Source organism: Heteronotia binoei, chromosome 11 (assembly GCF_032191835.1).
Source record: "Heteronotia binoei isolate CCM8104 ecotype False Entrance Well chromosome 11, APGP_CSIRO_Hbin_v1, whole genome shotgun sequence".
NCBI lineage: Eukaryota > Metazoa > Chordata > Lepidosauria > Squamata > Gekkonidae > Heteronotia > Heteronotia binoei.
The window spans coordinates 83,342,178-83,360,831 of record NC_083233.1 but is presented as its reverse complement, the minus strand read 5'-3'; the positions used below and the strand labels follow the sequence as shown (position 1 = coordinate 83,360,831).

At 51.0% G+C, this 18,654-nt stretch overlaps 1 protein-coding gene across 4 annotated transcripts in view; it reads left to right on the top strand.

Annotated features, from left to right (window-relative positions):
* Positions 1–53: 53 nt before the first annotated feature.
* The window catches only part of GIT2 (GIT ArfGAP 2), a 44,231-nt gene continuing 25,630 nt past the window's right edge, over positions 54–18,654 (top strand). For 3 of the 4 annotated variants that reach the window (XM_060249579.1, XM_060249581.1, XM_060249577.1), the window contains exons 1-9: positions 54–123; positions 4,421–4,554; positions 8,418–8,530; positions 9,949–10,054; positions 10,621–10,707; positions 10,822–10,952; positions 12,490–12,584; positions 13,762–13,807; positions 15,605–15,656. In XM_060249579.1, the coding sequence (XP_060105562.1) occupies positions 78–123; positions 4,421–4,554; positions 8,418–8,530; positions 9,949–10,054; positions 10,621–10,707; positions 10,822–10,952; positions 12,490–12,584; positions 13,762–13,807; positions 15,605–15,656 (810 nt within the window). In that variant the 5' untranslated portion in view covers positions 54–77. The remainder of the gene's footprint in view (positions 124–4,420; positions 4,555–8,417; positions 8,531–9,948; positions 10,055–10,620; positions 10,708–10,821; positions 10,953–12,489; positions 12,585–13,761; positions 13,808–15,604; positions 15,657–18,654) is intronic. The other variant, XM_060249578.1, reaches the window with a different exon arrangement.

Genomic DNA, 18,654 nt, shown 5'->3' with positions numbered 1-18,654 from the left:
ACGCATGCGCGAGGCGGCGGGTCGGTGACTGAGGGCGCTGAGAGGGACGCTTCGGCCCGGCCCAGTCCGGCCCGGCCATGTCCAAGCGGCTGCGGGAGGTCTGCGCGGACTGCAGCGCTCCGGGTACGAGCCGGGGACTGGGAGCTTCCCCTCGAGGGGCTGGGAGGAAGCCCCGCTCTCCGCTGCCTCTGAGCATGTGCAGAGCGCCTGTCTCCCGCCTCCTCCCTCGGGACTGCAGGGGGAGGGGCTAAAGCGCGTGGCGGTTCGATGGGGCGGGGTTGCCAGTCCCCAGGTGGGGGCGGGGGATGCCCCGGGGAGGGGGGGAGGGAAATGTCTGCCGGGCGCCCCACTGCTCCCCATGCAGAGCGATTCTCACAGGGGATAATGATGAATTGGTCGGCGGGTATCTGGGGCTCTGGAGGGACTGCCTTTTGAGGTAGGGGCACCAAAGTTTGGTGTAGTGGTGAAGTGTGCGGACTCTTCTCTGGGAGAACCGGGTTTGATTCCCCCCTCCTCCACTTGCAGCTGCTGGAAGGGCCTTGGGTCAGCCATAGCTCTCTTATCTGGGAGAACCAGGTTTGATTCCCCACTCCTCCACTCGCACCTGCTGGAAGGGCCTTGGGTCAGCCACAGCTCTCTTATCTGGGAGAACTGGGTTTGATTCCCCCCTCCTCCACTTGCAGCTGCTGGAATGGCCTTGGGTCAGCCAGAGCTCTCTTATCTGGGAGAACCAGGTTTGATTCCCCACTCCTCCACTCGCACCTGCTGGAATGGCCTTGGGTCAGCCATAGCTCTCTTATCTGGGAGAACCAAGTTTGATTCCCCACTCCTGCACTTGCACCTGCTGGAATGGCCTTGGGTCAGCCAGAGCTCTCTTATCTGGGAGAACCGGGTTTGATTCCCCACTCCTCCACTTGCACCTGCTGGCATGGCCTTGGGTCAGCCATAGCTCTTATCTGGGAGAACCGGGTTTGATTCCCCACTCCTCCACTGGCAGCTGCTGGAATGGCCTTGGGTCAGCCAGAGCTCTCTTATCTGGGAGAACCAGGTTTGATTCCCCACTCCTCCACCTGCAGCTGCTAGAATGGCCCTGGGTTAGCCTTAGCTCTTGCAGAGGTTGTCCTTGAAAGAGCAGCTGCTGTGAGAGCCCTCTCAGCCCCACCCATCTCAAAGGGTGTCTGTTGTGGGGGAGGAAGGTGAAGGAGATTGTGAGCCGCTCTGAGACTCTCCGGAGCGGAGAGCGGGAGATAAATCCAATATCTTCATCTACCTCACAGGGTGTCTGTTGTGGGGGATGAAGGGAAAGGAGATTGTAGGCCACTCTGAGACTCTTCGGAGTGGAGGGCGGGATATAAATATAATATCTTCATCTACCTCACAGGGTGTCTGTTGTGGGGGAGGAAGGGAAAGGAGATTGTGAGCCGCTCTGAGACTCTTCGGAGTGGAGGGCGGGATATAAATCCAATATCTTCTTCATCTTCTTCTTCAGATTTGTTGCATAGCATCTGGTGCTTCTCCTCAGGACACCCTCCAAGTTTCAAAAAGAAGGTGCCCCTAGCCTTCATTCTTTCCGGTGGAGGGAAGGCATTTGAAAGGTGTGCGGTCCTTTTAAATAGGATGTCCAGAACTCCCTTTGGAGCTCAGTTACGCTTGTCACAACCTTGCTTCTTGCTCCACCCCCAAAGTCCTCAGATATTACTTGAATTGGACTTGGAAACCCAATGGAGGGGTCCCTAAAGACAGCCCTCCTCCCTCCCCACTAGTCCCCTTCTGCCAGGAAGCAAGAGCCAGACCTCTCCCCTGGCTGGGGCCTCAGCAGGCGACAGAGCTGCAGACAGGAAGCTGCCTGCCGAAGTGGATTGCAGATTTATACCCCGCCCTTCTCTCTGAATCAGAGTCTCAGAGCAGCTCACAATCTCCTTTATCTACCTCCCCCACAACAGACACCCTGTGAGGTAGGTGGGACTGAGAGGGATCTCCCAGAAGCTGCCCTTTCAAGGACAACTCCTGCAAGAGCTATGGCTGACCCAAGGCCATTCCAGCAGGTGCAAGTGGAGGAGTGGGGAATCAAACCCGGTTCTCCCAGATAAGAGAGCTCTGGCTGACCCAAGGCCATTCCAGCAGCTGCGAGTGGAGGAGTGGGGAATCAAACCCGGTTCTCCCAGATAAGAGAGCTCTGGCTGACCCAAGGCCATTCCAGCAGGTGCAAGTGGAGGAGTGGGGGATCAAACCCGGTTCTCCCAGATAAGAGAGCTCTGGCTGACCCAAGGCCATTCCAGCAGGTGCAAGTGGAGGAGTGGGGAATCAAACCCGGTTCTCCCAGATAACAGAGCTCTGGCTGACCCAAGGCCATTCCAGCAGCTGCAAGTGGAGGAGTGGGGAATCCAACCCGGTTCTCCCAGATAAGAGTCCGCACACTTAACCACTACACCAAACTGGCAGCAGCCTCGGGCCCACCCCACATACAGAGGTCGGGGGTGGGGGGAATGCCTGACCCAGTCTCTGCGAGCAGCCCCCTCGCACCCTTCTCTGGGTGCGGCCTCTCTGAGGTTGTGGCAGACTGTCTGGCTAGTGTTCCAACATCCGCCCCTGGGGAACACTGGCAATTCGGAGCCCTGCTGGGCTGGCACTGAGTTTGACATCCTGATGGTGCCATCATCACCTGCCAACACGCGGCTGCAGCCGGCTGCTCCCATCACTGTGGGTCCCCTCCTTGTAGATGGGGAGCACTCTGCTGCAGAATAAAGTTATGGCAACTTTAGACCTTGCAGTGAGGTCTGGTGCTCAGGGCATAAGAACATAAGAGAAGCCATTTTGGATCAAACCAATGGCCCACCCAGTCCAACACTCCATCACACAGTGTGCTTATTTGTACGCCACTCTCTCGCCTGTGGTCTTAAAACTGGGAAACAGCCTTTGTGAGAGCTGCCAAGGGTCAGCAGAGGTTGCAGGGGGGGGGGGGGGGCGCTGCATGCAGCCCTTAAACCTTGGTGAGTTCTGCTAGTGTGTGTTTGTTACGTATTTAGACCCTGTATAGGCAGGTAGCTTCTCCTGAGACCTACTGGAGGTGGTTTACAACCAAGATGAAAAAACAAAGCCATTAAATCACAACCATTACAAAATTCAGAGGGGTAGCCATGTTGGTCTGCAAGAGAAAAGCAAGATTTGAATCCAGGAGCGCCTGAGAGCCCAGCAAGATTTTGGGGTGTGATGCGCAGAAGTTCCTACCACCAAAATCTTGCTGGTCTCTTGCACGGGTGTCAAGTGTGTGGACCAGAGGGCTCCTCTCAGGCCAGCAAGCAAGTCTGCTTCCTTCTTCCTCTCTCTCGCTTCGCCGGTTGCTGAACTGCACAGAAGCTACAGAGCAAAGCCTCTGTTTCCCCCACTGGCTGAGACTCCTCTCTTGGGGAGGAAGTCGTGGGGGAAGGGAGAGCTTGCTTTGATACTGACCACAATGTTGCAAGAGTGCTAATACTTTAAGCATGTTTTATTTTAGGGTTTTCTTTATAAAGTTTATATTTCCGCTAACTGGCATTGCATTTTATGAGACACATGACCCGGCCTGACAAGGTCTCATTTATGTCAGATCCGGCCCTCATAACAAATGAGTTCGACAGCTCTGGTCCATGAGATTCTGCAGGGATCTCGAATCTGGATATCCATTCAAAAACAAGCTGATGTCATTAAAACAAGCACCATAGAGGACATACTGAGTTGCTTTGCAGTCGGTGCCCTTTGGCTTTAGCAGTGAGGAAGCCTCACGCCTACCACACTCTTGATATTAATGGGCTCCTCCGAGTTCTTCTCTTTCCACAAGAATGGTGGTATTTGGCTGTTGCAGCCATTTCTGTCCTATAAGGTCAGCAACAGAAGAGCTTTCTGGCTATGCGAGGGCACCCTTTATAGGACCTGACTGGTCATTTTTCTCAGCTGCTCCACACTTTTCACATAACGAGGCACCTGCTGCTATAAAGATCTGGGGTTCCTAATAGCAAATAACAGCCTCCCTTCCCCCGCTTCCTACAAAGCGACCTTGCATCTTGACAGCAAACTTCCTATATTGCCCCATTTCACCAAGGCCTCAGCCTGTGACTAAAGACCAAATTTGCCTTGGTGCTTTTCACACTTCCTGTTTTGAGCAGCTCTCAAGTATTCCTGTCAGTGCTTGCCCTTCCTTGCAGGCAATATGGGTCCAGATTTTTAAAAATTGCTTATTGATGCATGAACTGGTTTTTGAATTTTAAAAATCAAGTTGGAGAAAGTGAATTAACTTGAGCGACGGTCCAGTTTGCATGCTCTTGCTTCCTGTGGGCCAGCACCACCCTGCGTGCAGCAAAATGAATCCCTCCAGTCAGCTGAGCAGCTCAGGCCAAGTTCCCGCGTCTTCTGCTCATTGCTCACCCCCTGTGTTCTCTTTCAGACCCGTGCTGGGCCTCCATAAACCGGGGGGTCTTGATCTGCGATGAGTGCTGCAGTGTCCACCGGAGCCTGGGCCGCCACATCTCCCAAGTTAAGCACCTCAAGCACACGCCGTGGCCCCCAACATTGCTACAGGTAAGCGGCAGCCTGGCTGTTCTACCTTGCCTTGGCCTGCAAAAGAGACCAGGCTACCTGTGGAAGAGGTGCCTGCCATGGAAGCTTCTAGGGTAGGGTGGGGTAGGTAGCCTGTGGGGTAGGCTGGCAGGGAGAGTGTTTGCTTTTGTGAAGCTTCCTTGCCTTACCGCTGGGAGGCAGCACTTCCTTGGCATAGGCCAGTGGCTCCCAAACTTTTTGGCACCAGGGACCGGTTTCATGGAAGATAATTTTCCACGGACTGGTGGGGTGCTGGGGTTGTTACTGCCCCAGGCTGCCCCCCGTCCTGTCCCTGACCCCCATGGGGGGTCTTTAAATGAGGGTTAAGCGAAGGTTTCTGCTGTGCTGCCCCTTCTGCCTGCCCAGGAGCCAGGCGGATGAAAGAGGTGGTGCTCTGGAGCGAGGCCACACTGCCTCTTTTGTCCACCTGGTTGTTAACAGGCCACAGACCGGTACCAGTCTGTAGCCCAGAGGCTGGGGACCCCTGGCATAGGCAGCTGGGCTGGGCGCCGTGACTCTGTGGTGGCTCTATGAAGGGAAACCTTGCTGGTTTCCCAACCCTGTGTGCACTTGCTGTGAAGCAAGACCCTCTCCAGTAAATGGAACTCAAGCTTCTGAGAACAGTCGTCAGGTGTCAGCCCCTGGGGGTTTCTTTTCCCAGTTGTGCGTCTGTATCTTTTTGGAGTTGGGAGTAAGCAGTGAAGTGGCCAAGTTTGCAGATGACACTAAATTGTTCAGGGTGGTGAGAACCAGAGAGGATTGTGAGGAACTCCAAAGGGATCTGTTGAGGCTGGGTGAGTGGGCGTCAACGTGGCAGATGCGGTTCAATGTGGCCAAGTGCAAAGTAATGCACATTGGGGCCAAGAATCCCAGCTACAAATACAAGTTGATGGGGTTTGAACTGGCAGAGACTGCCCAAGAGAGAGATCTTGGGGTCGTGGTAGATAACTCACTGAAAATGTCAAGACAGTGTGCAATTGCAATAAAAAAGGCCAATGCCATGCTGGGAATTATTAGGAAGGGAACTGAAAACAAATCACCCAGTATCATAATGCCCCTGTATAAATCGATGGTGCGGTCTCATTTGGAGTATTGTGTGCAGTTCTGGTCACCGCACCTCAAAAAGGATATTATAGCATTGGAAAAAGTGCAGAAAAGGGCAACTAGAATGATTAAAGGTTTGGAACACTTTCCCTATGGAGAAAGGTTGAAACGCTTGGATAAATGTCGACTGTGGGGTGACATGATAGAGGTTTACAAGATTATGCATGGGATGGAGAAAGCAGAGAAAGAAGTACTTTTCTCCCTTTCTCACAATACAAGAACTCGTGGGCATTCGATGAAATTGCTGAGCAGTCAGGTTAAAACGGATAAAAGGAAGTACTTCTTCACCCAAAGGGTGATTAAGATGTGGAATTCATTGCCACAGGAGATGGCGGCTGCAAGCGTAGCCAGCTTCAAGAGGGGATTGGACAAAAATATGGAGCAGAGGTTCATCAGTGGTTATTAGCCACAGTGTGTGTGTGTGTGTGTATATTTGCCACTGTGTGACAGAGTGTTGGACTTGATGGGCCATTGGCCTAATCCAACATGGCTTCTCTTTTGTTCTTATGGATCAGTTACTATTCAGCGCACCCTTTTCTCTTGTATGTGTTGTTGTTGATTCTGCAGCTGTAGACAAAACAACGTTTACAAGGTTCATCTGAGCAAGCGGCTGCAGTGAAGGTGTTACCCACCAAGGTGGTCCCAGATTCTATGTTTTTCATCCAGAAAATTAACCCAGCAGCCTCCCTGTAACTCTTGAGAGCCAGTAGTGGTTAAATGCATGGACTCTTACCTAGGAGAACCAGGTTTGAATCCCCACTCCTCCACAAGAAACTGCTGGAGTGACCTGCAGTCAGTCATAACTCTCTCAGAGCTGTTCCTCTCAAGACCAATTCTTGGAGAGCTCTCTCAGCCCTCCCTCCCTCACAGGGTGTCTTTTGTGGGGAGGGGAAGGGAAAGGAGATTGTAAGCCACTCTGAGACTCCCAAGTGAAGGGGAAGGGGGTATAAATCCAACCTCCTTATTGTAGCCAAGGTTTCCGGAGCATGTTGTGTAGATCCCTGGGGCTTTTGGAGGTGATCTGGTGTTTCTGGCTGAGAAGAGACATAGTAGTGGGATGCATTTTCATCCATTGTGAATTTTGCTATTTGCAGAGCAGCTGGAGGGGAGTGTGGGCATGACCTAGATGGGCTTACCATTTGTCCACTTTAAGATCCTCCCACCTGTTCTTGCATCAGATGGAGAAATGGGGGGAACGATATTATCTATGTGTTGATGTCATGTCTGGTGTTACGGTAGAGTTTTTTTGGGTGGTGGGATTCCAGTATGTTGTCTGACATTATGTGTGGGTTTTCACATGGACATAACGTAATTTCTGCCCCTTATGCTGCCTCCAAAGCTCAGGTGGTGGTGGTGGGACAGGTAGTGGCCTGGCTCCCCTAGTCTTAGGGGCTTTTGCCAGTTCCTATGTGGCGGTGGTGAGATCCACCATGCCTTCTTGGTTCTCTGCATCAACTTCATGCACATCCTTGAGAATGTCCTCGAATTTTTGGTGATGTGCAAGAAAGTAGTTGAGGAGGGAAATATTCCCTGAAAACAGATGGTCTAAAAGGTGCCATGTGGTCCCTTCCTCCATCATAGCCCCACGGCTTGTCAGCATTCTGGGCCTTGTCCAGTTCCTGCCAAGTTCATGAACATTCTGTGATGTGGAATGGGGACTTGGAAACAACAGACAACTGCTGAGCAGCATGCTGCATTTGCATACAGAACAAAATGATAAGGTGTCCTGGCTGCCTTAATGCTGTGAGGCAAGATCTCCACCCCATTGGTTGAAGGCAGCGTGATGTGTCCCACGTGCACCCACATCCGGTCGTGGGGGTTTTCAGGCACCATAAAACAGTCAGCAGGTTGGATCTTGATACTCTACTGACAGCTTGGTAACCAGGACAGGCTACATGGCCTTTGGGACCCTGCACAATAAAGCACTTGTGATTAACTGCTGCAGTACTCAGAAGAGGGATGTGGACCTGCTGGGGGGCGGCAGATCCAAAATCTTCAAGCTGTTTTGTCAAGGTTAAGCCTGGGACTTGGGCTGAACAGAAAGAAGTTGTCTGGATGGTGCCGTGGTGGCCCCCCAGGAGATACTGTTGGCGTTTGGAGGTGGGCCAGAGGGGCTGAGCTGGAATGGAGCAAAGCTCTCGTCTCCACGTGTGGATGTTTGTGGGTGAAATTCTGATAGGGGTGTGTCTTTCCTTCCGTCCTTATATTTATTAGCTCTCTTTCTCCTTTGCAGAACTTAAGGTAGCTTACTAAATAAACAAAGCATGATTAGAATACATTTTTAAAACCACAATACAACAACACTTCTGAAAACCAAATTAAAAAGTCAGTTATTAAAAACTCACTGCCAATAAAAAAATCCTAAATCCATCAAATACTGTCCTAAATAAAACTCTTCAACTCCTCCTAAAGAGTGACAATAAGGAAGTTGAAATTCTGAAAATGAAGTCTTCTCCCTGGTAAACATGAACTTCCCTTTGAAGGTTAAGTTGTCAAACTGAATCCTTGGAAATGTCTGTTATGTGTGATGTTTACCCTGATATTTCAACTTTGTACTTGAATTATTTTTTTAAGAAAGTCTGCACTCTTGACACTTTTGAAAATCAGCTAAAAAAACCAAAATGCATCTAGACACTCGTGTGCTGTGGAAATTCTCACTGCCAGCTACACGCTGTTCAGCTGCTTCAGCGGGCAGGAAAGTCCAGGCTCAGTGCTCACAGATTGTGTTCCATCTTTTACAGATGGTGGAAACCTTGTACAATAATGGCGCAAACTCCATCTGGGAGCATTCGTTGCTGGACCCTGCGTCAGTCATGAGTGGAAGGCGCAAAGCAAACCCCCAGGACAAAGTGCAGTAAGTGGAACCGCTTGGGCGTGGTCTGGCATTTCCCTGGGGGCCCCAGAGGAGAAAGCACAGCTGTCGTTGCCAAACTGTGACAAGAACAACAACAGATGTGTGTGAGTCTGATCCTGCTCCCTCGGTTGGCAGTGGCTGTGGCAGAGGACAATAAAACCAGGGAATCGCCTTTCTTCTGGGAGGGAGGGTCACATGGTCATGGTCTGCTGAAGTGAACACAGCAGTGAAGTTTCAGGAGTTTGGTCTGACTCTACAGAGCTCTCTCCTAAGAAGACAGCCCTGCCTTGCGCAAAATTTAGTTGGTTATTTCCCGTCAAGATGGCAACAGGACTCCACTCCCTCTGTTGCGACCTGCATCTCTCAGCTCTTTCCTGTGTGACGTCCCTTCTCCAAACCTCTGTGTACACTGTCCTCTGCTGCCTCCTCCTTCAGACTTCCTGTCGTCAAGCAGTGTTCCCTCTAAGCTGCAGAGTTTTGTGAGCAAAAATTCGACTTTGTGAGCTACTGGCATTAAAATTGTGAGTCCCTGGCATTAAAGTGGTGAGCTCCTGCATCAATTACTGTGCTCTGGGGTCATCCTTCCTGAGCTAAAACAAAAACGTGCGAACTGGAGGCTAAAAATCTGTGAGCTAGCTCACGCTAACCCAGCTTAGAGGGGACACTCGTCAAGCTGGTTGCAAGGGTTCCCCCCTCCCCCAAGTTGAACTTCATCCCTGGGGGTCACAGCGCTGCTCGTTGACATTCCGTCACCCTCCTTGCTCTGCACACGTCACAGTTATGAACATTCCACGGCATCGTAGTGGTGGTGAGGAAAATCCTGTGTGTAGCTTTTGCGTGCCTTTGATTTCTTTTGTGCCTCCTCCGAGGTCCCCTTCAAGAGGCCAGAGCTGTCTTTAGAGCTGTGTCTTAACTGGCCTGTTGGGATCGGAAGAGAACCAGAAACATGAGAATGTGGGCACTACTCTTGGTCAGCCCCTGTTGAACCGCAGCTCTTTATTGTGTTGTGGGGTTTGTTTTCACATTTGCTGACTCTCCCCCACCCCTGGCAATCTTTGGCTAGCTTGCAGGACCTCGCTGTTTGCTGACGTATTTTAAAATGTCTATCCCGTGGTTTCTCCAAGGCAGTTTACAGTCTGGCCAAAATCCAGTCACAGGGGTAGAAACACTCCAGTCCCAGGGTCAGAATCTGCAGCAATAAAACCAGCAGGTTAAACTCTGTCTTCCCTCACCTCTGAAATCCTGCCAGATAGACTGATCCCCTCCAGGAGGTGGTTCTGTACCCTGGGGTTCTTTGCGGAGGAATCCTGGATCCAGCCACGGTCACTCCCACAGCCTCCCACAGTTCCGTAGGAGTTGCCCCATGGGTTGGTAGGGGGAGGGTCAGCGTGCGCTGCATCTCCTCTCCCTCTTTGCAGCCCGAACAAAGCAGAGTTCATCCGAGCAAAATATCAGATGTTGGCCTTCGTTCATCGCTTGCCGTGTCGGGACGACGATAGCGTCACTGCCAAGGACCTCAGTAAGGTAAGGCTCCGTCTGCAGCCAGGCAGCGACCAACCTTTGTGGGTGTAGCTCACTGGCTCCACTGGCAGCTTCAGCACAGCCAGGCTTTGCAGCATGCGGCCTACCAAATGCTTTGCCCTCCGCTTGGCGTGGCCAGGCAGCTGCTGCACAGTGGTGATGAGCAGGAGGCCGGCTGCTTGTGGGGAGGGAGGGGGACTTCCCCCCCTTTCTCCCAGCTGTGCTACCTGCCTATGACCCAAAACTGGCGAAAGAATCCAGGTGAGGTGCTTCTCCGTCAGGCACGCTCTCAGAGCCTTTTAAGGCAGCGACGCTTGGTTTACAGAGGTTGTCCCCTTGCCTAGGAAGTGCCTCTTGTGAATCAGTTTTTGTTTTTCACTGGATGTGAGTTGAGGTCTCGGAGACTCTGCGTAAAGAATCCTTTGTGTTTTGATGTGTCAAGCCCTGGCTGGAGCTGGGGAGGGCAGGAGGCAGACAGGCTGAGTGGGGGTCCTCAGCAGCGGTAGAGGAGATGGAACAGTAGAAGCACGAGCAGCGGAGGCCTAATCCTGCCCTTGTCTTGGTTTCAGCAACTGCATTCCAGCGTTAGGACCGGGAACCTGGAGACGTGCTTGCGGCTGCTCTCTCTGGGAGCCCAGGCCAACTTTTTCCACCCGGTAAGAAAAGGCCTCTAGTGAGCGTAGCAGGGGACTGCTTTAGAGCATGCGATCATCCTTTCTGAATTCGAGATCGACAGGATCTAAGCCAACGCATGTGAAACATCTTTATAGGAGAAAGGAAACACCCCGCTTCATGTGGCTGCCAAGACTGGTCAGATTTTACAAGCTGAATTGCTGGCAGTGTACGGGGCTGATCCTGGCACGCAAGACTCCAGTGGGAAGACTCCAGTCGACTATGCAAAGTGAGTAGCGGTGGTGTTTGGGGGGCCTTTTCTCCCTGTGTGTAACAAGGCGGTTGCTTCTGTTCTGATGTAGAGCGTGGGGGGTGATTTGTGCCAAGCCTCACAAACATTGGATTTTGCCACCAAATGGTGCAGGAATTGGGTTCAGTGCATCACCTTCTGCTTTGGGGGCACAACTAGATGTGTGATGTAAGGGGGTTAATCAAAGTTCTTCCTAATGTTGAGTTTCCGGCTCAACTTTAGGAAGAACTTCCTGACCGTTAGAGCAGTTCCTCAGTGGAACAGGCTTCCTCCTTGGGAGCTGGTGGGCTCTCCTTCCTTGGAAGTTTTTAAACAGAGGCTAGATGGCCGTCTGACAGCAATGAAGATCCTGTGAATTTAGGGGGAGGTATTTGTGGGTTTCCTGCATTGTGCAGGGGGTTGGACTAGGTGACCCTGGAGGTCCCTTCCAACTCTATGATTCTATGATTGTGTGACTGCCATATAGACTAGAGGATGGTGTGGAATTGTTTTCTGTGGCCCTGGAAGGTAGGACCAGAACTAATGGGTTGAAATTAAATCAAAAGAGTTTCCGGCTCAACATGAGGAAGAACTTCCTGACCGTTAGAGCGGTTCCTCAGTGGAACAGGCTTCCTCAGGAGGTGGTGGGTTCTTCTTCCTTGGAGGTTTTGAAACAGAGGCTTGATGGCCATCTGACAGCAATGCAGATCCTGTGAATTTAGGGGGAGGTGTTTGTGAGTTCCCTGCATTGTGCAGGGGGTTGGACTGGATGACCCTGGAGGTCCCTTCCAGCTCTATTCTTCTATGATTCCTGACCGTTAGAGCAGTTCCTCCTCAGTGGAACAGGTTTCCACCTTGGAAGGCTGTGGGCTCTTCTTCCTTGGAGGTTTTTAAACAGAGGCTAGATGATGAGGATTGTGTGAATTTAGGCGTAGGTATTTGTGGGTTTCCTGCACTTTGCATGGGGTTGGACTAGATGACCCTGGAGGTCCCTTCCAACTCTATGATTCTAAAAGAAAGACTCAGTGATTCTTTACTAACTTTTGGCCTGGGAACCTGTTCCTGGGGCTGTGAACAATTCCAGTCTTGGTTATTTATTTATTTTATTTATTTATTTAGTAGGCTTATATTCCACCCTTTCCTGTAGACGGGCTCAGGGTGGATCACAACGTACAGTAATAACAATAAAAACCTACAATTCAGAGTTAAAACAATACATTGAAATGAAACAAATAAGAACAAGAAAACAGTGAACTGAGTGCATCACAGGCGGGAAGGGCACGTCACACAGGATAAACCATTATAGTCCCAAAATAAAATGATGGTAGTAAGAGCAAGATAGCACTATAGTAAGACATGATGTCGCTACAAGGGAGGCCAACTGATGGAATAATAGCTGGTACAGGAAGCCTGCTGCCTCAACCAGAAGCCTGGTTAGGATTGTAAGCATGGTGGGGCTTGCGACTGTAACTCTAGTAAACATGGTTTTGTTCTGATTGCATTCTGACTTGATCTCCCATCCTCTTGGGCCTGACAGGCAAGGCGGGTATCATGAACTGGCAGAACGCTTGGTGGAAATCCAATATGAGCTGACTGACAGGCTGGCATTCTACCTTTGTGGCCGAAGACCTGGTAAGGGCTGCACTGGCTTTGAGAAGTGGGGGGGGGGGGAGTCCTCATAAAGCTTGAACTCTTGGCTTTGGGGGGGGGGGGGCACAGATCCCACTGGTGAAAGCCAGTTTGGTGTAGTGGTTAAATGTGCAGATTCTTATCTGCGAGAACCGGGCTTGATTCCCCACTCTTCCACTTGCACCTGCTGAAATGGCCTTGAGTCAGCCATAACTCTCTCAGGAGTTGTCCTTGAAAGGGCAGCTGCTGTTAGAGCTCTCTCAGCCCCACCCACCTCACAGCGTGTCTGTTGTTGGCGGGTGGGGTAAAGGCGATTGTGACTGCTCTGTGACTCTGATTCAGAGTATAAGGCAGGATATAAATCCAATATTGTCATCTTCTTCTTTGGCCTCAGGTCCATTTTTCACCTCAATAATGATTGGTGTTGCTATATTCTTTGCCTTTCGTCCCCCATCAATTGAAAGAGACTGACGGCTGCCCTGTGGCTTGTAAAAATACAAACAAAACCTGGGGAGGAGGATGGAGATTGGGGGGGGGGGGGGGAGCTAGAGGAGAGAGTTAAGTCTGACAGCGCAGGAGCAAAATGAGTATTTGTATCCGGTTGGGTGAAGCTAAACTTCCTTTTTAGAATTTGCTAAACTTTTAGCAAGCTTTTAAAGTTTACTAAAAATATACTGGTGTTCGGCAGGGGGTAACCCACCAATCTCCCTGGTTTCTCTGGCTGATTGCAGCATGCCATTCCCCTTTCTCCTGCATCCCCCAGCCAGCTTGGTGCACTGATCCTTGCTTCAGGAAGTCACCCTCTTGGCCTTGAGGAGTCTGGTCGGCTCAGTGTGCAGGGTGGACGTTGCAAATGACAGCAGAGGGCGCTCTGTAGCGGGCCTCAAGTGACTTTGCAAACTCTGTGGTTAAGTGGGGATTTGAACTTGAGTCTCCCAGGTGTGCCCACTGTGGAGGGATAGTACGGTGGGACTGTGGTGTGTCACTCTCAAGTATGTGTGCATCCAGGGTGAGGTCTCAGGTGGTGCATTCTTCAAGGTGGAGCCTGAATGCTACCCCTCCCCTGCAGCGTGTTTCAGCGTGGGTGCTGCTTGCCCGAATCCTGCCATGGCATTTGGAAAACTGAGGTCTGGCATGAGCCTCTCCTGCTCCTAACGCTGCTGCAAAACTTCTGTTTCAGATCACAAAAGTGGGCAGCATTTCATTATACCTCAGATGGCAGACAGGTAAGGTTACTGAGAGCATCGAATAATCTGGTTAGTTAATATTTAATACTAGAGTTATGTCCGTGAGGCTGGAGACAGGATAAGGGCCTAGAAGTTCAGTGATGGCTAGAAAGGCCTTCTGTCGTCCTGCTTTGGTGAGCCGCTTGTGGCGCTTAGTCTTCTAGGGCCTTCCCTGCTGGGTGGGGCAGAATTGCCTTTCTTCCAGTAACTGAGGCCGAGAGTGTTCGCAAATGTAACACGTGATGTATTTCTTCTTTTACCGCTATGCGTTGGGAATCCAGGCGGCTGTAAGTATACCTCTGTGCTCTTCATGGATTTGCTGACTTTGCTTCTGTTTAAATTACCTGCGGCCTTTCCACTTGAAGGCCCTGCGGGGGGCCCTTGTCGGTATCGAAAGAATGTAGGACCAAACAAAAACCCCCATTGATTTGAACCTACAAGCTCAGAAGCGACTTGTAGTAACACAAAACCAGAATGCAGCCAGCAGAGCAGCTTGGCGGAAGAGTTAAGTGTCCCCTCATCCCCTCAAAATAATCCTCTGCTGTCAGGGAGCTCAGGATGGTCAGAGCCACCACTGAAGCGCTCCGTTTTGAGATGTGCTGACTTCGCTGTTACTTAGTCACAGAGATACTGGGCCAAACTACTCAGTGCACTTATTGCAGTTCTGCCGGGCTTGCAAAATTATCCGGCCTCCCTGTCCAGAAGTTGCCCCGACCACCAGCCCCATGTGGAGCTCTGATGCAATAGCAGTGGTGAGCCCTTGTGACCGCATGTCCAGCCTATGGGAGGAGTCTGAATTTGTTTTATCCAGTTGGATTTGCATTTGCCTTGTCACCATCTTTTAAATGTGTAATGGTTTAACAGTTTTGTGTTTTTTAATATTTATACAGTATATCAACTGTATAAATATTAAAAAATAGTATAATAGTATATCAACTGGTTATATCAACTGGTTTTTAATGTTTTGAAATCTTTGTTACCCACCCTGAGCCCATTTTGGGAAGGGTGGAATATTAATAATAAGGAGGCCGAACTGGAGAGTATGCGAGAAAGGGCCTTTTCGATCGCAGCTCCACACTACCGGATGAAGCGCGGGCCCTGCGGAGTGTTGGTCAATTCTGTAGGGCCTGCAAGACTACCCTTTTCCAGCTGGCCTTCGCTTAATGCGGATTTTAGTCTACTGCATATGGCCATCATAAACTACCGAGAACACTTAGAATATAGCGCTGTAAATGTTAGTTTTAATTTTGATGGTTTTAATTATAATGGTTTTAATTAGTAAATTATATTGTACTGAGATAATGTTTTATATTGTAATTCTGTAATTGGTATATGTTGTGAGCCGCCCTGAGCCTGCTTCGGCGGGGAGGGCGGGATATAAATAAAATATTATTATTATAGTAGTCGTAGTAATAATAATAATATTAATACCCTCCAGCTCAGCTGGCTTTCCCCATAGCAGCTGTGGGGAATTTGCTTATCCCTGCATCAGCTAGGAAGAGCACGATGCTGGAAAAAGACTGTTTTCATGTGTCCACCATTGGCTGCATTCTTACTCATTTCTGACTTGGGGCCTGCGTCTCGTTCCCACGGGTGCTCCCTTCATCCATTGTCCAGGTGCTCCTCTGCTGTGGAGCCTCTTCCCCTCTCTCTGGGTGTTTTGCCAGTCATTGGCAGAGTGGAAGTGCCCCTCCCCCCCACCCCCGAACCTGCCCTCTGGCGGCAGCAACGAGCACAGCACCTCAGGAGAGAGCCCGTGTCTCTTGCGGGCACACTGATCGCTTCTCATTTTCATAGCAGTTTAGATTTGTCTGAACTCGCCAAGGCAGCAAAGAAGAAGCTTCAGTCGGTAAGTGAAGCCGTCTGTCTCTCTCCATTTTAACCCGTGAGGCTCTTGGCCAGCTGGGGCGGGTGGAAGGGCTCGTGGCAGGTCTCCGTGGCTTGATGATGATGATATTGATGACGTTGGATTTATATCCCGCCCTCCATTCCGAATCTCAGAGTAGCTCACAATCTCCTTTATCTTCTTCCCCCACACCCTATGAGCTGGTGGGGCTAAGAAAGCTCTCACAGAAGCTGCCCTTTCAAGGACAATTGCATGAGAGCTACGGCTGACCCAAGGCCATTCCAGCAGGTGCAAGTGGAGGAGTGGGCATCAATCCCGGTTCTCCCAAATAAGAGAGCTCTGGCTGACCCAAGGCCATTCCAGCAGGTGCAAGTGGAGGAGTGGATAACCAATCGCAGTTCTCCCAGATAAGAGAGCTCTGGCTGACCCAAGGCCATTCCAGCAGCTGCAAGTGGAGGAGTGGGGAATCAAGCCCGGTTCTCCCAGATAAGAGAGCAATGGCTGACCCAAGGCCATTCTAGTAGCTGCAAGTGGAGGAGTGGGAATCAAACCTGGTTCTCCCAGATAAGAGAGCTCTGGCTGACCCAAGGCCATTCCAGCAGGTGCAAGTGGAGGAGTGGGGAATCCAACCCGGTTCTCCCAGATAAGAGAGCTCTGGCTGACCCAAGGCCATTCCAGCAGCTGCAGGTGGAGGAGTGGGGAATCAAACCCGGTTCTCCCAGATAAGAGAGCTCTGGCTGACCCAAGGCCATTCTAGTAGCTGCAAGTGGAGGAGTGGGAATCAAACCCGCTTCTCCCAGATAAGAGAGTTCTGGCTGACCCAAGGCCATTCCAGCAGCTGCAAGTGGAGGAGTGGGGAATCAAACCCGGTTCTCCCAGATAAGAGTCCGCGCACTTAACCACTACTCCAAACTGGCTTCGGAGGCTCTCCCATCATACTAGAATTCCAGGCAGTTTATGACAATGATTAGCAAGAGTCATATCAAGACAGGTAGAAGGAAGCGCTGTGTCACTCATCAGGTTACTGACTTGTAGAACTCACAACCTCAATATATGGCTATGGCCAGTGGTCTAAACCAGTTTGGTGTAGTGGTTAAGCCTGGAAAAGGTTAGGGAAAAGTGGTTAAGCCTGGAGAAAGTTAGGGCTAAAGGAAGGAGCAGAGCAGCCCAGTTTCATCAGAGCCTGGAAGCTCCACAGGGTCGGCACTTGGATGGGGGGTCACCGAGGAGGGCTTTGCGGAGGGAAACCATGGCAACCCACCTCTGCTTGCCTTGAAAACCCCGTGACGTGGATCTTCATAGAGTCACCATGAGGCAGTTGCGACTCACCTTCGTACATTTTACCTTTTTAAAGGAATGGGAGGGCTTGGTTTTCTGCTTGGTTTTTAGGCTTTTATGCAACAGCGGTCAGGTGTTATTGTAAGGCAAACTGAGCACCTCTGGCAGTGCCCGAAGAACGAACTGGGGAAAGGCATCTTGGAGCAGAAGGAGAACAGAAACTCAGATCTGTGGCAATGAAAGAGAACACTGATTTCACATGGGGAGTTATTACAAAAGGAACTGGAAATAAAATGGCCTATAATGTGAAGGCGTTGGTCTTTGGCGGCAGCTGCATTGGAATGCTGCATATGGTTCTGGTCACCCCATCTCAGGAAGGGTGTCGTGGAGGCGAAAGAGAATTCAGGCACCTTCTTTAGAAAGAAAGGCTAAAGAGTTGAAGGCAGAAGATGATGCTTGGGGGGTGGGATGAGAGAGGATTGTGTCTCAGTGCCAGGAGGCAACTTCAAGGGCATGCCAGAGCCAGGAAGCAACATTGGGGAAAAGCCGTGGCCTCTATGCCTTGTGGTTTGTCCTCCAGAGGAACTGGCTGACACTGTGTGAGATGGGATGCTGGACTGGATGGGCCACTAGTCTGGTCCAGCAGGGCTCTTCTTACGATTTGATGTTCTTGAAAAAGTATGTGTAGTCTGGAGAGACTGCGTAGTCTTTCTGTCTGTGGCTGGTGATGCCTTGTGTGTGTTGAAAGGCAACCAGGCCATTTGGGGAGCCCTGGCAGAGCTTGCTTCCACTTGAGGGCCACCTTGGGGTAGTTCTGGTTTGAAAGCGTTTGATGCCCTGTGCAGCCTCGGAGGCTTGGCTTTCATTCACCAGCTGGTCAGCTCCAGCAGGCTCCCTGTCCACACATTATGCCAGAACATGTCAGAGCTTAAATTTAATCTTTCCCGTTCCTCCAGCCCAACAAATATCCTTGCAGCTAAGTTTGCAGGTGCTGATGGATGCGCTTGGCACTCACCTTTCTCCCCTTTTCATCTACTGTCCAGCCCTTGGGTTGCATAGGGCTTCCTCTTTGGTGTAGTTTGGTGTAGTGGTGAAGTGCACCGACTCTTAGCTGGGGGAACCGGGCATGATTCCCCACTCCTCCACTTGCACCTGCTGGAATGGCCTTCTTGGGTCAGCCATAGCTCTCTTATCTGGGAGAACCGGGCTTGATTCCCCACTCCTCCACTTGCAGCTGCTGGAATGGCCTTGGGTCAGCCAGAGCTCTCTTATCTGGGAGAACCGGGTTTGATTCCCCACTCCTCCACTTGCAGCTGCTGGAATGGCCTTGGGTCAGCCATCGCTCTCTTATCTGGGAGAACCGGGTTTGATTCCCCCCTCCTCCACTTGCAGCTGCTGGAATGGCCTTGGGTCAGCCATCTCTCTCTTATCTGGGAGAACTGGGTTTGATTCCCCCCTCCTCCACTTGCAGCTGCTGGAATGGCCTTGGGTCAGCCATCGCTCTCTTATCTGGGAGAACCGGGTTTGATTCCCCCCTCCTCCACTTGCAGCTGCTGGAATGGCCTTGGGTCAGCCATCGCTCTCTTATCTGGGAGAACTGGGTTTGATTCCCCCCTCCTCCACTTGCAGCTGCTGGAATGGCCTTGGGTCAGCCAGAGCTCTCTTATCTGGGAGAACCGGGTTTGATTCCCCCCTCCTCCACTTGCAGCTACTGGAATGGCCT